This window comes from Haliotis rufescens, unplaced genomic scaffold (assembly GCF_023055435.1).
Source record: "Haliotis rufescens isolate VD_foot unplaced genomic scaffold, xgHalRufe1.0.p SCAF_14, whole genome shotgun sequence".
NCBI classification, from domain to species: Eukaryota; Metazoa; Mollusca; class Gastropoda; order Lepetellida; family Haliotidae; genus Haliotis; species Haliotis rufescens.
In genome coordinates, this window is record NW_025963824.1 from 160,228 (window position 1) to 181,894 (window position 21,667).

At 39.7% G+C, this 21,667-nt stretch overlaps 1 protein-coding gene and 1 long non-coding RNA gene across 3 annotated transcripts in view; both read right to left on the reverse strand.

Moving 5' to 3' along the window:
* LOC125379316 overlaps nt 1–14,235 on the reverse strand; it is a 63,449-nt gene extending 49,214 nt beyond the window's left edge. The window contains exon 1 of one of the 2 annotated variants that reach the window (XR_007220663.1): nt 3,913–3,977. Coding sequence is in view for 1 of the 2 variants with exons in the window: in XM_048395596.1 (XP_048251553.1) it covers nt 13,512–13,846 (335 nt within the window). In the remaining variant the exon portion in view is untranslated. Of the gene's footprint in view, nt 1–3,912; nt 3,978–13,511 lie in introns of those variants that run through there. The other variant, XM_048395596.1, reaches the window with a different exon arrangement.
* Nucleotides 3,989–13,022, reverse strand: LOC124128551. The gene is made up of 3 exons (XR_007220664.1): nt 12,930–13,022; nt 5,564–5,751; nt 3,989–4,016 (listed from the first exon to the last, which is right to left on the reverse strand). It is a non-coding gene; the product is annotated as an uncharacterized LOC124128551 (long non-coding RNA).
* Nucleotides 14,236–21,667: the final 7,432 nt, after the last annotated feature.

Below are 21,667 nucleotides of genomic sequence, written 5' to 3' on the forward strand. Positions count from 1 at the left end.
TTCTAATTAAAGTTGGATATGGTGTTGCGTGGTGCCGCAATCAATATTTACTGTGGTCAACAACATGAGAGAAATGAGCAAAGTTTGAACCTGAGAGTCTTGTTAATGTGAGTGAGTGAGTGAGGATGCTTTTACCCCGCTTTTAGCAATATTCCAGCAATATCACGGCGGGGGACACCAGAAATGGGCTTCACACATTGAACCCATGTTGGGAATCGAACCTTGGTCTTCGGCGTGACGGGCGAACGCTTTAACCACTAGGCTACCCGGTGTAGACTAGGTCTTCAGCAACCCATGCTGTAAAAGGCGACTATGCTTGTCGTAAGAGGCGACTAACCAATGTCCTTGATGGTACAGAGTCTGACAACAGGCAGTAACCAATGTCCTTGATGGTACAGAGTCTGACAACAGGCAGTAACCAATGTCCTTGATGGTACAAAGTCTGACAACAGGTAGGAACAGATGTCCTTGATGGTACAGAGTCTGACAACAGGTAGGAACAGATGTCCTTGATGGTACAGAGTCTGACAACAGGCAGTAACCAATGTCCTTGATGGTACAGGGTCTGACAACAGGTAGGAAAACATGTCCTTGATGGTACAGAGTCTGACAACAGGCAGGAACAGATGTCCATGATGGTACAGAGTCTGACAACAGGCAGTAGCAAATGTCCTTGATGGTACAGAGTCTGACAACAGGTAGGAAAACATGTCCTTGATGGTACAGAGTCTGACAACAGGCAGGAATAGATGTCCTTGATGGTACAGAGACTGAGAACAGGCAGGAACAGATGTCCATAATGGTACAGAGTATGAAAACAGGAAGGAACAGATGTCCTTGATGGTACAGAGTCTGACAACAGGCAGGAACACATATCCTTGATGGTACAGAGTCTGACAACAGGCAGGAACAGATGTCCTTGATGGTACAGAGTCTGACAACACGAAGGAACAGATGTCTATGATGGTACAGAGTCTGACAACAGGCAGGAACACATATCCTTGATGGTACAGAGTCTGACAACAGGCAGGAACAGATGTCCTTGATGGTACAGAATCTGACAACAGGCAGGAACAGATGTCTATGATGGTACAGAGTCTGACAACAGACAGGAACAAATGTCCTTGATGGTACAGAGTCTGACAACAGGCAGGAACACATATCCTTGATGGTACAGAGTCTGACAACAGGCAAGAACAGATGTCTATGATGGTACAGAGTCTGACAACAGACAGGAACAAATGTCCGTGATGGTACAGGGTCTGACAACAGACAGGAACACATATCCTTGATGGTACAGAGTCTGACAACAGGCAGGAACACATATCCATGATGGTACAGAGTCTGACAACAGGAAGGAACAGATATCTATGATGGTACAGAGTCTGACAACAGGCAGGAACACATATCCTTGATGGTACAGAGTCTGACAACAGGCAGGAACACATATCCATGATGGTACAGAGTCTGACAACAGGAAGGAACAGATATCTATGATGGTACAGAGTCTGACAAAAGGCAGGAACACATATCCTTGATGGTACAGAGTCTGACAACAGGCAGGAACAGATGTCCTTGATGGTACAGAGTCTAACAACAGGCAGGAACACATATCCTTGATGGTACAGAGTCTGACAACAGGCAGGAACAGATGTCTATGATGGTACAGAGTCTGACAACAGACAGGAACAAATGTCCTTGATGGTACAGAGTCTGACAACAGACAGGAACACATATCCTTGATGGTACAGAGTCTGACAACAGGCAGGAACAGATGTTTTTGATGGTACAGAGTCTGACAACAGGCAGGAACAAATGTCCTTGATGGTACAGGGTCTTACAACAGGTAGGAAAACATGTCCTTGATGGTACAGAGTCTGACAACAGGCAGGAACAGATGTCCTTGATGGTACAGAATCTGACAACAGGCAGTAGCAAATGTCCTTGATGGTACAGAGTCTGACAACAGGTAGGAAAACATGTCCTTGATGGTACAGAGTCTGACAACAGGCAGGAATAGATGTCCTTGATGGTACAGAGACTGAGAACAGGCAGGAACAGATGTCCATGATGGTACAGAGTCTGAAAACAGGAAGGAACAGATGTCCTTGATGGTACAGAGTCTGACAACAGGCAGGAACACATATCCTTGATGGTACAGAGTCTGACAACAGGCAGGAACAGATGTCCTTGATGGTACAGAGTCTGACAACACGAAGGAACAGATGTCTATGATGGTACAGAGTCTGACAACAGGCAGGAACACATATCCTTGATGGTACAGAGTCTGACAACAGGCAGGAACAGATTTCCTTGATGGTACAGAATCTGACAACAGGCAGGAACAGATGTCTATGATGGTACAGAGTCTGACAACAGACAGGAACAAATGTCCTTGATGGTACAGAGTCTGACAACAGGCAGGAACACATATCCTTGATGGTACAGAGTCTGACAACAGGCAGGAACAGATGTCTATGATGGTACAGAGTCTGACAACAGACAGGAACAAATGTCCTTGATGGTACAGGGTCTGACAACAGACAGGAACACATATCCTTGATGGTACAGAGACTGAGAACAGGCAGGAACAGATGTCCATGATGGTACAGAGTCTGAAAACAGGAAGGAACAGATGTCCTTGATGGTACAGAGTCTGACAACAGGCAGGAACACATATCCTTGATGGTACAGAGTCTGACAACAGGCAGGAACAGATGTCCTTGATGGTACAGAGTCTGACAACACGAAGGAACAGATGTCTATGATGGTACAGAGTCTGACAACAGGCAGGAACACATATCCTTGATGGTACAGAGTCTGACAACAGGCAGGAACAGATTTCCTTGATGGTACAGAATCTGACAACAGGCATGAACAGATGTCTATGATGGTACAGAGTCTGACAACAGACAGGAACAAATGTCTTTGATGGTACAGAGTCTGACAACAGGCAGGAACACATATCCTTGATGGTACAGAGTCTGACAACAGGCAGGAACAGATGTCTATGATGGTACAGAGTCTGACAACAGACAGGAACAAATGTCCTTGATGGTACAGGGTCTGACAACAGACAGGAACACATATCCTTGATGGTACAGAGTCTGACAACAGGCAGGAACACATATCCATGATGGTACAGAGTCTGACAACAGGAAGGAACAGATATCTATGATGGTACAGAGTCTGACAAAAGGCAGGAACACATATCCTTGATGGTACAGAGTCTGACAACAGGCAGGAACAGATGTCCTTGATGGTACAGAGTCTGACAACAGGCAGGAACACATATCCTTGATGGTACAGAGTCTGACAACAGGCAGGAACAGATGTCTATGATGGTACAGAGTCTGACAACAGACAGGAACAAATGTCCTTGATGGTACAGAGTCTGACAACAGACAGGAACACATATCCTTGATGGTACAGAGTCTGACAACAGGCAGGAACAGATGTTTTTGATGGTACAGAGTCTGACAACAGGCAGGAACAAATGTCCTTGATGGTACAGAGTCTGACAACAGGCAGGAACAGATGTCCTTGATGGTACAGAGTCTGACAACAGGCAGGAACACATATCCTTGATGGTACAGGTTACACACTTCCAAATGTTTTCCCATAGACTTCTGTAGTAACGTTAAACTTTTGTTAAAAATAACTAAGCATTCAACAGCTTTAACCTGTACGTGTGTGCACAGCTTGGCCTTAGAGTAGCAATAAAAACATAAAAAATGACCAGCTTAGCCAGTTCCTTTTCCGAGTACAGGAAGCTAAACACACCACCCCCAGTTTCGCACCAAATGTCACCTACCTACTCATCATGTTGGAAAAGACAGTACTAAATATAGAAAAACATGGTCAGTTTTTATAACTGGATGGATGTAGATTTGAAAGACATAAAAATCTTACAGAAAATCCTCCAATCACAGCCTGCAGATATCTCTCGATCTGCACTGAAGGCTCCCTACGAAAACCGCACTGTCCCAACTGGTTCTGATTTGGTGTAGTAGAACCTGTAGACAAATCAGAATACATTTGCACTTGTCAAATCTGTGATTTATGTATTGTATATATATGTAGCTTCTCAGAAAAAAAAATGGAAATTGGATTAAACTCTACCACTTGTTCCTATCCAGCATGTCTATATGGCACCAGAATACATAGTTTTGATGCACAGTAAGAGTTGTGAGAGTTTAAGGATGTACACTTCATCAATGTTTTACAAAAGGTATTTCTGTATTAATAAAGAAGTTTCTTCCTCCATGCACTGACCATGGGAGTTAATTCATATTTCATAAAAGAAAGGGGTCAAGGGTCAATTCTATAAATGATTCAGGCTGCATAGATCATATCACCCTAAAATATTTTTTCGACTAAAAAAATTGAACAAATCTTTAAACCTCAAAACCAGTAACAATACATATTTAAATTGAGTAGTGGTCTGTTGTTTGCCTTCCTTTGCTGACATCATCAGAACATAGCAGAGTCTGCTACATTCATGGAATATGGTTTTGACACTGGTTTTTGATGCGATTGATATTGTTTGAGATTGCTCGAACTTACACCAACCATTGTTTATATAGTTAAACACTCAAATGGCTGTCAGCATTTGGTAAATCATCTATGGAGGGGCTATCACAAATGTTTGTGATTTCATTTACTCCAAAAATCAAAAGTACAATCACCTACGATAAAGGCTGGTGACATAAGTACACATGGAAAGGAATCAGAAAAAAAATCTCAAACTTGGACAGAGAGCATGGAATTCAGGCCAACAATAAGCAAGGGACACATTAAGCAGCTTTAAAGACATCATATATGTAAGGCTGGATAATGAACTTTACCAGAAAATAGGAAGTAAAGGGGTGCATTGTTGCCAGCAATCTCAAAGGCTGACCAGTGAACCATACCGCCTATTAAAGCCAAGAAATGGAAATGGACGCTCAAGTAGAAGAAAGCTCTTTGAAACCACAACATGGAAGGAAATTACACTTAACTCTATTGATTTATTTAGTTAAGACTTTAAAATACTCACAGGACATCAAACATACTTACTGTTTAATGTTTCAAGGTGGCTTAACTTGCTAATTTCAGTTATTTGCCAGTTTCAATGAAACAAAGTTAAAAGTCCATATAATTTTGAAAATGTACAGCTTACCCTGACATAAATGTAATTCTTTTTATTCACAATTAACAGTGTCATGCAATACCAGCTTAAAATAGTGTTTCTCTCCAATAATTTATGGGTTTATAGGGGAATGAAAGATACAATGCATTTTACTAAACAGGGGAGATAATTTAGTATTGTCGAACACTATCACATTCTTTACAGATGATTTCAGAACCATAATGTTACATTCCAAAAGAGCCAGTGGATATTATTTTCTTCTAAGCAGGTTCTGGGACTGGTGTATAGCCCTTACTCTATGCACAGTGAGGCATTAAGGGATCACTGTCAGAAATGTCTAGAGCATGAGGGTGATCTTATTACAGACTTGATAGTGAGCAACAGAGGGGCCTCAAGTGGACTGGGGTTCTTAAATGTACTTAATGTACCTACATGTCCAAATTCCACAATGTCTACAAGGTAATAGAGCGCAGCGAGGCAAAACAAGGGTTGTCGATCACACACTGCCAACACCGGACTTCGGATCAGCTTCTCTAAATGCCAAATTGGATGTGAAAACTTCTACTTCTTCTGCATGAGTGCACATATACCTCCCCAGTCAACATCAGGCATGCTAAAAGCTGAAAAAAAGTGTACAGACAATATCAAATGGCAAACCAGTTTGGATATAACAGCCAGGAGTTAGTTCTTGAGGGGACAAAATAAATATTTGAAACTCATATGAGTGAAAAATAAGTCTGTTTTAAGAAACTTAACAGAAAAATAGCATCATTCATTCACACAAAAGCATCTAACAGAAAGATATATTGGTATGCTACATTGTTTACTATAAATAAGGGGATGTGTGACATATTCTGCTGTCAGCAGTGTACATGCTTCATACTCAAGATAACGGCATTGCGTAACTTGACTGGCAAGCGATTGACACAAGGCAGAAATTGTTATGGCAGTGGTGACTTTATCCTAATTTGTTGTCAAATTCATCAGTTTCAACAAATTCAGAAGGCAGGAGGAGGGCTTGTTGGACAGAGGTACCCTGGGGGGTTCGTCCTGAGTTCGACCACAATACGAAGCAACATTCATTTCCAGGCCATCCAAATGCTCCATTCAACCCAAAATGTCCCCAACTTCACTGTCATTATTTTTGAATTTGCCTCCATGGTGTATCCATGGTGAAATATAAACAGGAAAGCATGTAAAGTAGGAATTACTGAAATGTGCACTCACCCTACAGGTTACACATAACCAAATGTTTTCCATTGACTTCTATAGTAAAGTTATATTTCTTTTAAAAATAACTAAGAATTCAACAGCTATGACCTGTAAGTGTGTGCACAGTTTGGCCTTAGTGTAGCAATAAAAACATAAGAAATGACCAGCTTAGCCAGCTCCTTTTCTGAGTACAGGAAGCTAAACACACCACCCCCAGTTTCGCACCAAATGTCACCTACTTGAAAATAGCTGTGCTCACATGTGCATAAGTCATAAGGTTGAAAAAGACAGTACTAAATATAGAAAAACATGGTCAGTTTTAATAACTGGATGGATGTACATTTGAAAGACATAATTATCTTACAGAATATCCTCCAATCACAGCCTGCAGATATCTCTCGATCTGCACTGAAGGCTCCCTACGAAAACCGCACTGTCCAAACTGGTTCTGATATGGTGTAGTAGAACCTACAAAGTCTGACAACAGGCAGGAACCAATGTCCTTGATGGTACAGAGTCTGACAACAGGCAGGAACCAATGTCCTTGATGGTACAGAGTCTGACAACAGGCAGTAACCAATGTCCTTGATGGTACAGAGTCTGACAACAGGCAGTAACCAATGTCCTTGATGGTACAGAGTCTGACAACAGGCAGTAACCAATGTCCTTGATGGTACAGAGTCTGACAACAGGCAGTAACCAATGTCCTTGATGTTACAGAGTCTGACAACAGGCAGTAACCAATGTCCTTGATGGTACAGAGTCTGACAACAGGCAGTAACCAATGTCCTTGATGGTACAGAGTCTGACAACGGACAAGAACAGATGTCCTTGATGGTACAGAGTGTGACAACAGACAGGAATTAATATCATATTATATTAATTCTTCTGTGGCTGTATGGGAAAATAGGGATACACAAGGATTGTATTGCAACATGTGTCTCGCTGACGACCGTATTGCAATACAGTAAACTAGGTTTATAGCGAACACGCTTATAACGAACTGACAGATATAACAAAGTTATTGCCTATTATTATACTAGGTTTATGACGAACACGCTTATAACGAACTGACAGATATAACAGAGTTATTGGCTATTATTATACTAGGTTTATAACGAACACGCTTATAACAAACTGACAGATATAACAAAGTTATTGGCTATTATTATACTAGGTTTATGACGAGCACGCTTATAACGAACTGACAGATATAACAGAGTTATTGGCTATTATTATACTAGGTTTATGACGAACACCCTTATAACGAACTGACAGATATAACAGAGTTATTGGCTATTATTATACTAGGTTTATAACGAACACGCTTATAACGAACTGACAGATATAACAAAGTTATTGGCTATTATTATACTAGGTTTATGACGAACACGCTTATAACGAACTGACAGATATAACAAAGTTATTGGCTATTATTATACTAGGTTTATAACGAACACGCTTATAACGAACTGACAGATATAACAAAGTTATTGGCTATTATTATACTAGGTTTATGACGAACACGCTTATAACGAACTGACAGATATAACAAAGTTATTGGCTATTATTATACTAGGTTTATAACGAACACGCTTATAACGAACTGACAGATATAACAAAGTTATTGGCTATTATTATACTAGGTTTATAACGAACACGCTTATAACGAACTGACAGATATAACAAAGTTATTGGCTATTATTATACTAGGTTTATGACGAACACGCTTATAACGAACTGACAGATATAACAAAGTTATTGGCTATTATTATACTAGGTTTATGACGAACACGCTTATAACGAACTGACAGATATAACAAAGTTATTGGCTATTATTATACTAGGTTTATGACGAACACCCTTTTAACGAACTGACAGATATAACAAAGTTTTTGGCTATTATTATATAACCAGGGTATTTTAGAAAAAGAGTTTTTGGTATTTACTTAAAATGTAGTTTACTAAACTAAGCTTTTGGGTAAAATATAGACGCATATGAGAGAAGTGATTGTACAGGGTCAGGGCAACACTCCTGGGGCAAGTGATGATTGGTTTTGCTTCTCTTAAGTGATAGAGTTTACCTTTCATTAGTACAATGAATTAGTAGAATTGGTCTTGCAATAAAAATGTCAGACGGGAGATAAATGGATGGAACAAAATTGTTAGTCTTGTGGTGGTCAAATAGTTCTGAGTATTACTGCTGGATTAGAATGTCAAAATAACATGAATAAGTATCTATTCGGTGCCTTCCAGCCTGACAGAGTATTTGATGGTATTTGATTATATGAGTATGTCCGAGTTGACCAATGACCCTAGGGAAGTAATCAAGGTGGTCAGTCGAGAAGAGTATTTGATGGTAAAACTAATTACAATGGAAATTAGGGTTCATTAGAGGAATGACCATTATGACTCATTTTTCATGATGTCAAATATGATTTTGGAGGGAGGAGCTAAAATTATCATCGAATGTATTTTCTGAGTTGTCCGAGAGTGGTGCGGGGAGTCGGGAGCAGACAGCTGAATAGAAAGGTTCACTGTGGTTTTGGGACCCCGAGTCAGAAAAGAAGTAGAGTTAACGTTCATCAGAAAAAACCATCAGGCTCTTCAACCATCACCTAGGTATGTGTTGTATTTATATCAGGCAACAACAAGAACTAATCTGAGGACCATGTGTGTGTATTTATGATTAACTCTATCATAAATAAAAAGGACTGGAGCAAACCATCTGACTTGTGATTTTGAGAGAGAGCTACATCATCCCTAGAACCAAGGAGTAGTTGATAGGTAGAAGTGACCATACGTAGAAGGGTAAAGTACCCGGAACCTAAGGTTACAATTATACTAGGTTTATAACGAACACCCTTATAACGAACTGACAGATATAACAAAGTTATTGGCTATTATTATACTAGGTTTATGACGAACACGCTTATAACAAACTGACAGATATAACAAAGTTATTGGCTATTATTATACTAGGTTTATGACGAACACGCTTATAACAAACTGACAGATATAACAAAGTTATTGGCTATTATTATACTAGGTTTATGACGAAACACGCTTATAACGAACTGACAGATATAACAAAGTTATTGGCTATTATTATACTAGGTTTATAACGAACACGCTTATAACAAACTGACAGATATAACAAAGTTATTGCCTATTATTATACTAGGTTTATGACGAACACGCTAATAACGAACTGACAGATATAACAAAGTTATTGCCTATTATTATACTAGGTTTATGACGAACACGCTTATAACAAACTGACAGATATAACAAAGTTATTGCCTATTATTATACTAGGTTTATGACGAACACGCTTATAATGAACTGACAGATATAACAAAGTTATTGGCTATTATTAAACTAGGTTTATAACGAACATGCTTATAACGAACTGACAGATATAACAAAGTTATTGGCTATTATTATACTAGGTTTATAACGAACATGCTTATAACAAACTGACAGATATAACAAAGTTATTGGCTATTATTATACTAGGTTTATAACGAACACGCTTATAACAAACTGACAGATATAACAAAGTTATTGGCTATTATTCTATAAATAATTAGCCTTGTAAAATTAGCAGTCATGACAACTCACCACATATTATACTGAACAACAAAAGTTCCTGTGACATTGAATAAGACTGAATGCAAAGTTATGTTTTTTACCAAATCTGAACCAATTTTGGTTTGCAACAGGTAAAAGACTCATGTAAGAGTTCAAATGGTTTAATTTGCCATACTGACTTCAGAAAATGCGTGATTTCATAAAAAAACATGATAATGCCAAAATGTCAATTTACAAATCAATAGCATGTATGTCCACCTCTGGTTGCGATGCAAGCAACACATCTTCGTCTCATTGAATGGACCAGGCGTCACACAAAGGTCCTCATGGATATCTGCCCATATCTGCTGGAGCATGTTTCGAAGTTCCTGGAGTGTCTGTGGAACACGTGGTTGATGTCGAAGGCGCAGATCCATCTCATCTCACATGTGCTCGATTGGTGAGAGATCAGGGGAGCCAGCCGGCCAGGGCATGACATTCAGGTTGTTTTGTTGAAGAGAATCCTGAACAAGTCGAGCAATATGAGGCCGGGCGTTGTCATGTTGAAAGGTAATGCCTGTGCCATGACAGTCAGTGAATAGAACTTGTCCCCACTGCATGGCCGTCCAGCGTAGATGCTGTCTGCACCACTGTAGACGTACTTGACAATGGTTTCCTGTCAAAATGGGATGTCTGGCGCGTCTTCTGGCGACAATCCATGCACATCTGAGGCAATGACGTACGGTTTGTGAAGATATTCGTCAAAGGCCAGGGATGCTTCCTGCAGTCACTCTGACTGGCTGGAATTGATTTCGTAGGTACGTTGTTCGAATCCAGTTGTCTTATCGATTATTGGTTACGCGTGGCCTGCCACCATGAGGATGGTCTCTGACTGCATTCGTATGTTGCCAACATTGCCATAAACACCAAATGGTGTTTCTGTGGACAATAAATTGATCTTGCAACATCATGTTGACTCGATCCTGCTTCAAGCAAACCAATGGCTCGCAGACGCTCATTTTCTAACAGGCGTGGCATTTCGTAATGTTAAATAATTGCGTAATTTTGTTGTTTTTCTGAGTGGTTGTTGTCAGCACAATGCTAAACAATGCATATGGAATCCCGTTATGCACATGTTTTTATACCCATTCTTGTAGGGATGGGACGGGTAACTTTGGTACCCGGGTCGCGTGGGTACTGAGTTGGACCCGGGTACCCACAGGACTACCCGGACCCGTCGTTAGTCATGTGATATATTGTTAATGACAAAAATTATCCAGAACTGTATGGTTAGACTACAAGTCACTAATGTTCGCATTTCTTTCTGACTATGCACCTATTTCTTTCTGATTTTTCATACGGTTGAATAAAGATATAACTTAAATCGAATTCACTGTATGAATGACTAGATTGTTTAATACAATAGGGGGGTGGGTACCCGGGTAGTAAATCTGGACTCGTCCCAGTCCTACATTCTTGGGTAGTAAAAGGCATGGGGCTTGCATAAAAGTCAACTTTTTCATGAAATGCATGCTTTTCTGTAGCAGTTGCATTTTGTGACTTGATTCCAAACATGTACTACGATATTGAAAAGCAAACTTTACTTGTTTGAAAAATACACTGAAATATTGGTGTCACAGGAACTTTTGTTGTTGAGTATATGCTCAGTCTGGTATTAAGCTGCAATAAAAGCACAAATTTTGGCTAGGTTAGCCAGCTCCTTATCCGAGTACAGGAAGGTGAACACACCACCCCCAGTTTCGCACCAAATCTCACCTACTTGAAAATAGCTGTGCTCACATAAAGCACAAGTCATCTTGTTGAAAAGGTCAGCACCAAATATTGAAAAATATGGTCAGTTACTGGATGGATGTACATTTAAAAGACATAAAAATCTTACACAATATCATCCAATCACAGCCTGCAGATGACTCTCGATCTGCACTGAAGGCTGAAAAAACGCACTGTCCAAACCGGTTCTGATTTAGTGTAGTAGAACCTGTAATGACGACCAAGTCATTCATTTATAGTTGTAAGGAAATATCATATTTTGGTGTAGCAAACGCCCCTGAGCTCCATACAGTGGTGGACCATGGACTTGTGTGTGCAGAGCCTTCAATTATTCTTAAAACAATGCTATAGCATTATTCAAACTAATTCTTTTTGTGTAATGAGGTGAAAACATAATTAATGAAAATATTAATTACATTATTTCGGTACCAAAATCTGATTTTGTATTTTTTTAAGGTGAGTGAATAAGCCAACTGTAACAGACAGATACAAGAGTTACCCCCCTTTCATTCAAGTAACAGTTAATTCTCAACACCTATCAAAGTCATTTATCCCGTAATGAGTGAATATTTTAATCTTTTTTTGGATGGAACCTTTACATCAATGTTCCTCTTGAAGAAGTTTTTTCGCTCACAAAGTTCACACTCAAAATGATCATGAAGCCACTGTGCAACGTTATAATTTTCTGACAAACATTGAGAATAGGTTCATGTTACAGATTCACAATCTCTCAGTAATAAACCATTACTAAAATGAAAATTGCCACAATCAAATAAATTGACAATTTTTGATATATATATAACAGACTGTGCACTAAATATAACACAATTATATACATTAAATAGAGCATGGGGTGGGGTGTGGGTGTGGTGGGAAGATCACCCTATCTGCCCGACCCCACCCCCCATGAATCATTGCTGTACAATATTTCATACAAGCACACTGTACTTTACATTAATTAAAACATAAATTGAGTTATTTGTTGTAACACATAACATCATAATTGATCCTCCTAACTACGTTGAAACTATGTCCTTTAGTGAAAATAAACATGTTTTAGTCACAAACACGTGACATTGACAATGTGAAAAAATTGAAATGGTTCAGCCGGACAAAGTTTGTTGTTAAACTTTAAACACATATCATAGTTTGTCATCGCGAAATTTACAGTGCACAAAATACCCCAATATCATAAATATATTCTCCTTTACAACATACTTACATATACTGCTTCAAATTGCGAGAATTGTTGCTGGATTGTTAAAAAAATACTGTAGTCGTAAATTCGATCGTGTTTGTCCGAAGGGAAGTAACTGCGTAGTTATGTAAAAACTGCATACCGCTAATAGAAATAGGGTGGGGTCCGATTTATAATTTTTTTTTATATATTGTCCCTTATAACTTAAATCTAAAATATACTGGAAATTATAACAAATGATTGCTGAAGAGAATACACCCATTTAAAACCGCATATTCGGCTGAATTGATAGTTTCAAGAATAACTGTTGACTTAATCAATGAAATCAAAACTTCCAAGAAAATTCTAAAAATAGCAGCTTATGAAATACGCACGCAACCTTTACCCTAGTTTGTGATGGACGCTGATTTTCCCGCTTTCTGCGTTAATCGAGGAATTAAGAGATGGGATTTTGAACCGACCCTCCGAGGTGTGGTAAACTAGCTTTGAGAATAAGTGCAGGAAGAGTTACCTCCTCTTGCCATGAGAATTGCTGAGAGACCATTATATGGTCTCTGGCGTGAGCAAGAAAAAAGAATGTCGAGTGAAAGATATAAATGGACTAACCTGCAGATGCATGATGTGCCTAACAGTCCTGACCTGCGATGGAGATGCGACAAGACCGAGCGAGCACGCGTGTGTGTGGTGATGCCTGCCACAATATTCAATGACCATGTGATGGAGGCAAACACCTTTTCCATTCGTAAAATCGCTTGTGATTGGTGCTTGCTGCCTGCTCCTTGCTTCCGGGTTACGGAAATGGGCGAGCGGTGCCGAATGGCCGAACAGTGTGTTTCGCATTCGTGACCAACTCGTGTTATTCCGGGACAAGCCGAATAGCGACTCGTGCCCCTCTCGTGGCCATTTTTGCGACCGGGTTCCGTCTTAGCGCAAACGGGCATACCTAAATCAATTGTCAACTCGTTGCATAATGGTTCACGTATATTTACCCGTATATTATATATATTTCAGATGCAATTCAAAGCACACCTAGACATGCGAGATTATACAGTATGTTTGAACACATTTAAATGTGTCTTGGGTATATTTTTAGATGCAAGACTCCAAGGCTGTAATGAATTATGTCTGCTGATAAGTTCAAGGATTTTATAAAAACAATTCTATCGTAACGATCGGCGAGTCTACAAGGAGTTGTAGTCAAAACGGCCTCGAAAGGTAAAGTCAAAACGGTCACAACTAAAAAGTAATAACGGTCACACAGAAAATATAGAAGACAAACTCAAGTTTGCATTAATTTGTTTTACAGAAAAAGAGAACAAATGTGAAGATAGATTTAAAGAAATACAACAACACAACACACATGCAGAAAATAAAAATGACAATGAGAAACAAAATTGTAACAAAATAAATATAAAAAAATTAAAAAGGAGAAAGAACAGACTGGAATGAAAGAAAGCTGAATTTAAGATATTTGTAAGTAATTTGTGTTCGAAAAGGAAGCTTTGATTATGGCTGAAAGTGGAGAGGGTCAACAGCAGACGATAGTTTTATTTTTTTTCAGATTTGTTTAAAGAATACGTGACTTGGAAAGCTTCTTGTAAAGCAACAAAGAACGCGCTGCGTGTGAAGACGGACGCAAGGTTTTAACTACTTGGGGATACAGACGAATACGATTGGTCGCTTTGTGGTGTTTAGGAAGCTGTCGCTAGGCGGAGTTTGTGTTTGAGGGGCGTGTGTGTTGTTTTTGTTGTTGTTTGTTTGTTGTTGTTTTTTGTTTGTTTGTTGTTGTTTTTTGTGTTTTTTGTTGTTGTTGTTGTTTTTGCCCTTTGAAAATACATACCAGAGACTTGGTGCCTCTAGGGTTTGGTGTTGATGTCTTGAGTGATGGATTGCAATGATGTGCCACGTTGAAGAGCGTGGGCCATGGTTTTATGCCATGTCGTCTTTGTATAGCCATGTTGGTCCAGGAAGACGGAGTCGACCAATGGAATGGGTGGCATTATGACTACTTCCGGGTCAATATTTCTTGGGTCATTGGCCATGAGAAAACAAAAAAAAGTTTTACTGTAGAGAGTGAATGAGAGTCCATCTTTGAATGTCTAGGGTTTCTGCTTAGTTTCCAGCAATGTTGTATTCCTTTGCCTCAGGATTTGGAAAGCTGGCATTACCACATAGGTACCATTGGACAGCGGACCCTATTAATTTTCCTAGTTTTACCTCAACGTGTGACCCGTGAAGATTCAGGGGTAGAATAGAACTTCAGCAACCCATGCTTGTCGTAAAAGGCGACTAATGGGATCGGGTGGTCAGGCTCGCTGACTTGGTTGATGCATGTCATCAACCCCAATTGCGTGGATCGATGCTCATGATATTAATCATTGGATTGTCTAGTCCAGACTCGATTATTTACAGACCGCCGTCATATAGCTGGAATATTGCTGAGTGCGGCGTAAAACAACAAACCAACCAACCAACCTCAACATGTTGGAAGGTTTGGACTAGACAATCCAGTGATTGAAATCATGAGCCTCGATCCACGCAGTTTGGATCGATGGCATGCATCAACCAAGTCAGCGAGCCTGACAACCCGATCCCGTTAGTCGCCTCTCACGACAAGCATTGTCGCCTTTTTGGGCAAGCATGGGTTGACCTATTCTCCACCGGATTTTCACAGGTCTGTATCCTAAATATCCTAAGTAAAACACAGTGATATGTTCGCGAAAGGAATAGGACATAGTAAATTTAATTGTTGCTAGGCTATGGGCGCAAATATACAAATTGTGGCTTGTCCATTCGTGACCACTGGTGTTGGGAAAAGACTTGCTGCAGAGTTTACTCTGTGGGATGATACAGTGAGTTGCGGATGTCTTCAAATCTCCTTGTGATTTTGCGACAGATAAAAGGGGACACAAGTAAGTCAGTTCATGCATGATCTACATGTTGTTGTCGGCGCTCACCTTGTTTGGGCATTTGTTCAATAAAAAAGCACATTCACGATACTATTTGTGTAGGTATATGTCTATAGAAAGTAGTAAAACGTAGCCCAATGGACTTTGACGTCACAGACGTCTTGAAACGTATGACGTCAGAACTGGCGATGATGACGGCATACCACATGTACTTGAACTCTGTGGCCTTGGTTCTGTGACTGCTGTCAGTGACGCATTGTGTGGTCAAATTGTAGTTGGATTCGGCCAGAAAATTGACGAAATTCAGAGGTTTTCTGCCTAATGCATCAACGTGTGTGACTAGATTTGGAATTGAAGAAATGTCATAATTGAACTCCTAATTGACATGTAATATACCGCCACGGAATGCCTGTTTAAAAGAGTCACAGTAAGAAAAAGAGTTGTATTATTTACGTTGATCATTTGAACTATCTACAAAGTCACGTGACCGCAGCCCTACTGCTACGAAGCACAGAACTCGACATTCGTGACCAACTCCTGTTATTCCGAGACAAGCCGAATAGCAGGTTACTGAAAGGGGCGAGTGGTGACAAATGAGGAACTCGATATTGGTAAGTAAATATAGATATATACCCCCCACTTAGGCCTGTTTGGCTCCATTCGTCACCACTCGCCCTTTTCCGGCTTGTCCCGGGATAACACGAGTTGGTCACGAATGGTTTGGCTCGGAAAACGAAGGCCTATGAGGCATAACAAGGGCATTTTCAAACTTATTGTTGGTTTCCTACTTTCACTGTGAGAAAGTTATATTTTCTTAGCCAAAAAGAAAGAAAGTTTTTTTCTGCGTGTACACTTCCCTTTTAAGTGAACTTGCCTTAGGATGTGACCAAATAGATTTGGTTGACGTGATGGATGTGTGTCATCATACCCGGCTTCATGGCTGACGATTGCTCACAATATCAATCAATGGTTTGTCTGGTCCAGACTTATTCATTTTCTTGCTGCCATCACATTGTTTGAATATTGGAGTGCAGTGTTAAACAACAAGCATTATACGTGTATCTAAGTCATAGTTCAGTAAGCATATTCTGGTATGAGAAATTATGGGGTAAACTGCAGTATTTGGGTCCCCAAACTGGAACGAACGTTCTTACGTTTGCCTTCCTTGGTGTACTGATGAATCCGAGGACCGAAAACCTGGGAAAAGAATTTTTCCAAAAGTTTTATCTCCAACAGTAATTAGAACTCAACCTACATTTTTAACCAATCAGACGCTCGGATTTTCCTGACAAAATAGACACTAAATGATTAAGAACTCAAGGCTAAATGCCTATACATGACACGCCCACACAGGCTTTCATTGGTCAAAGGAAAACGACAACAATGTTTTCATATGTTTATTGACATCCAACTCCACATGACTCGACTCCCGAACACGAATATGAGAGAAACAACAACTTAGGCCTGTTGATAATAAATGAGTGAGTGAGTGAGTATGGTTTTACGCAGCTTTTAGCAATATTCCACCAATATCATGGCGGGGACACCAGAAATGGGCTTCACACATTGTACCCATGTCGGAAATCGAACCCGGGTCTTCGGCGTGACGAGCGAACGCTTTAACCACTAGGCTACCCGACCGCCCCTGATAAAATGAACACAAAAAGTCATGTTTACTTTCTTTAAATGTCAATGCATGGTTACCTTTTTCTGTCCCTTGCAAATAACCACACTTTTAACACATTCGGGTATTGAGAGAACATTGCTAGAGGTATTTTCAACAGTTTTTAGCAGTGCATGGAGATTCGACCATCGATATTTTTATTGTCGAAACTCCGGGACGTGTCAGTTTCGTTGTTTTTTGTTGTTTGGCTGCAAGTTTTCAGTAGGACACGGGGGACCGAGCTTGTTGCTGATATCTTTTAGGATACCAAACTGTTCACGTTGGTAAATTCTCACAGCGTTACTGCGATGTTTACTCCCGCTTGTAACGGCCTTGTCGGTAAATCCACTGTTGTACAATGTTGTACTACATGTAACGCGACCGGAGTGGTTCGAGATATTTCTTCCATCTGTATTTATCCCTGCTTCGTCATAGAATGTCTTGTACAACCCGGACAGTTAATTATTTGGAATACAACTAACACTGAATCTCGGGAGGTCATGTTTTGGGTCAAGCGGTTTCCGGTACAGGGGTCCTTTTCTCGGAATCAGTGACAAGTACTTGTCATACAGTTTCACAAGACAGCTCGGGTTTTCTAGTTGTTCATAATGAATGATAGGTCCGATGTCAATTCGGCGATGTTTAAGTCCTCCCTGCACATTTTTTTAAACACGAGGTAAATACTTCACGTACTTATTTCCGTCGGGATATTGTTTCACTTCAAACTGATCAGCTTCACAGTTTTTATGTTCCTGATATCCTCGGAAAGCGAAAGCTTTTCCGTTGTAGAAAAATACGGCGTTACCGAGCCCTTCCGCTGTATCCAATGAAAAAAAGACCAGATTCCCACATTTTACGCTCATCGTCTTCAGTGACGGGATCACAGCGTTTCTTATCCACACCGACGCCTTTTGCCGTTAACGTTTTCATCTGAGCGTACAACGTCTTACGGAAGTCGGAAAACGTAGGGTCGTCATCTTTGAAAATGTTTATATCAGGTCTGCTACAATCCTGTCGAAGATATCTCTGTATTGCTGACACAATCTGGGTCAGTGTGTTGGAGGGATACGGCGACTTGTCTTTCCTCCGAATTTCAAGAATGAAACGCTGCATGCAGAAATCCAAATCTCGATTGTTTAACGCCGAAATATCTTCTGGAATCACACCGAACTCTATCAGAGTTGTCCTTTGCTGATTTCTATAATGTACCCAGTCTTTCCAAACATTAATGGCCCACTGGTTATTCTGTCTAGTTTTCTTTGGAATAGCGCCTTTCTGCTCCTGTTTGATGTCGTCAGAGGAAAAGGGCGCCATAAAACGGCCATCGTTGGGTTGGAATAGATGTCAACTGGGTTAGACTGGGAACTTCAAAATCTGCATTCGCTAAAAAACAAAACAAATCAAACGTTCCCTTTTCATCGAACACGTCCATACTCGTTGATGTCACTGCGCCAAATGACGTAGACCAACCTTGATAATGACGTCACGGGAGCTGTCAATCAAAATGTAGGCGAAGTTCTAAGTCAGTTAGAATCTATGAAGAGAAATATTAGCCACTAAGATTTCTCTTCATAGATTCTAACTATTACATTGTTCAGTGGATGCCCTATATAAAATTTGTCGTGTATGGTGTTTAGTATCCTTTTCAAAGTCTTAAATTGTATGTTTTGAAGCATTCAGAGAAAGACATCCCGTCTCAAACTCAAAGAGAATTCCAATCTGTTTCAGTCACCAAACAAACCCTGTTATCTATACACTCTTACGTGAACTATAATCACCATGCACACATGTTGCGTGTGTGTGAACTTTTTGGAAAAAAACTCTTGTCAAGACTTTCACTCCGGCAGCAAACATATGCTTGTCGTCAACAGTATACATACATATACACCCATATCTTTCCACAAAAACACCCAAACATTGTTGCATGTAGCATTGCTAACCCATAACCACCATACATCTGAAGTTGTTTCTTCCCCTTTTGACCCAAGCACTCTCAACGCTCCGTTGGTTTCCGGTTTAGAATAGGTCTCCAGTTACCCATGGTGGTCGTACAGTCGACCAAGTGGATCGGGTGGTCAGACTCGGATACTTGGTTTATTGCGTGTCAGCGTAATTCGACGGCGAGATCTCAGCATCGATCACTGGATTGTCTGGTCCAGATTCGATTATGTACAGGCCGCCGTCATACAACTGGAATATTGCTGAGTGTGGCGACAACCAACCAACCAGCCAACCAACCATCCAACCATCCAACCAATTAACGGAAGGCCCAAATCACCTAATAATCTATCTGCATCCGGGGTAGAATAGGTCTTCAGCAACCTATGCTTGCCGTAAATGGCGACTAGGCACAGCGAATTGTGGCGCCTTTGACGACAGGGCCACCCGTGCCCCAGTATAATAAGGGGTATGACGACCTTTTGTAAATGTACCGCATTTTATTCGTCTTTTTGACAAGCAAGGGTTCTTTTCAAGCATTCATATGAAATAATGTATTTTTCCAATTCAAATGTGATAACTTCATAGTATTTGTATTGTATTAACTGTCACGTGACATTAATATTATGATCGGAATCCAGACAAAAAGATTATTGCTGATCAACTTTGAATCAACGTAGTAGTAAGAAGTCCGGCATGCGAGTTGTGTATTTGTTTTTGTCTAGAGGACAACATCTGTTCCTAGTGATCACATAATGTCATATAATATATGTCGAAATATATTTTCCAGGTCCAAATGCACGTTCGAGACTGAACTGTGCCACCGAATGAGCAATACACACTGAACGTGGACGCGGGACGCAGTACACGACTACAGCGACGACGACCAAGGGCAGCGTGACCTGAACTTCGATCTGTGTCAGGTATAAATTCCTTATGTGAATTATTTATAGTAAGGTCGGGTGTCGGGTTTCTGTCTGTGGTTTATGTCATAGGTTATATGCCACTGAGTCATAGACAAAATACATCAAGATACAAGTCAAAGGCTGATGTGCACCAAACCGAATGTACAACACACCTTTAAGACGGAAGTGAAATGCAGTACACAAATGTAGTAGGTGTTAATTCTGCAGCTTGTAAATATGTTAGTATTTTTAGTGTAGATAAAGTAACTTGTCTTTTCTATTTCAGCTTGTTGATTCAACAGAGGGTTGTGTCATTTCCTGGTTTCTATCTATCATTAGTTGTGTCCTTATCAGTATTTGCTACTGATAACTTTCTACTGGGTCAAAGGTCAATGGTCCAGTCTATTTTACTTCCAAGGGTGTTTTGTTCTATTGTTTGCTCGTCATTAGGGTTACCTGTTGTGAGCCAATTAGTATACCTTTCAATTCAAATCCCTTTCTCACCTGCCATTGCTAATATTATGCTGCACACACCCACCTGCACTGCACAGCAATGGATTGAGCATCAAGTTATAAAGGTTAGTAATCATAATTAATCTGTATCAATCTAAACATTATAATTTCAATCATTAGTATAAATCAAGTAATAAATAATAAAATAGGTTTGAAATAACTTGTAAACATAAACAAACGATAGGTTGAGTGAATGAGGTGAGTGTGATGAGATTAGGGTCTGATTCATGAGTATTGCTTATCTATACATATATTTTATATTTCAATGCATTGGTTATTTGGTATTTTGTGTATTATGGTATTTGATGCATATTTGCTATTATTTAGTAAATCTGGTGTATTTCTAGACTTTGTACATATCTCTCTAGATGTATACATGTATTTATTGATAGTTGTATGAATGAATGACTGAAGTTGTATTTCAGTGATGCATGTATATGCCGTGATTGTATATGTTATTTACAATATTATAATAAATATTGTATCTGTATTTAGGGTCATGTGACTGTCGAATGAGATGACTGGCAGAAGGCATGTTACACTCTCGTGTCACACACAGGGTATGTTTTGTATATAGTTTATCTATATAATATGTTCATGTTGTGCATTCATTATGCATAATATGATTATGTCATTATTTAATGATTTCCTCAGTTATGCGTTTAATAATGTGTAATTATATTGTCTTTGTATATGAAGGTACATCTGCACTGTTTAGATATCGAGGCAGAAATATATTTGCGTATCTGCTGTAATGATGTAATCAGTTATTAAGAAGCAGATCGATTCTTTACATTTAATGTGTTATTGTACATTTATTCTGAAACATGTGAT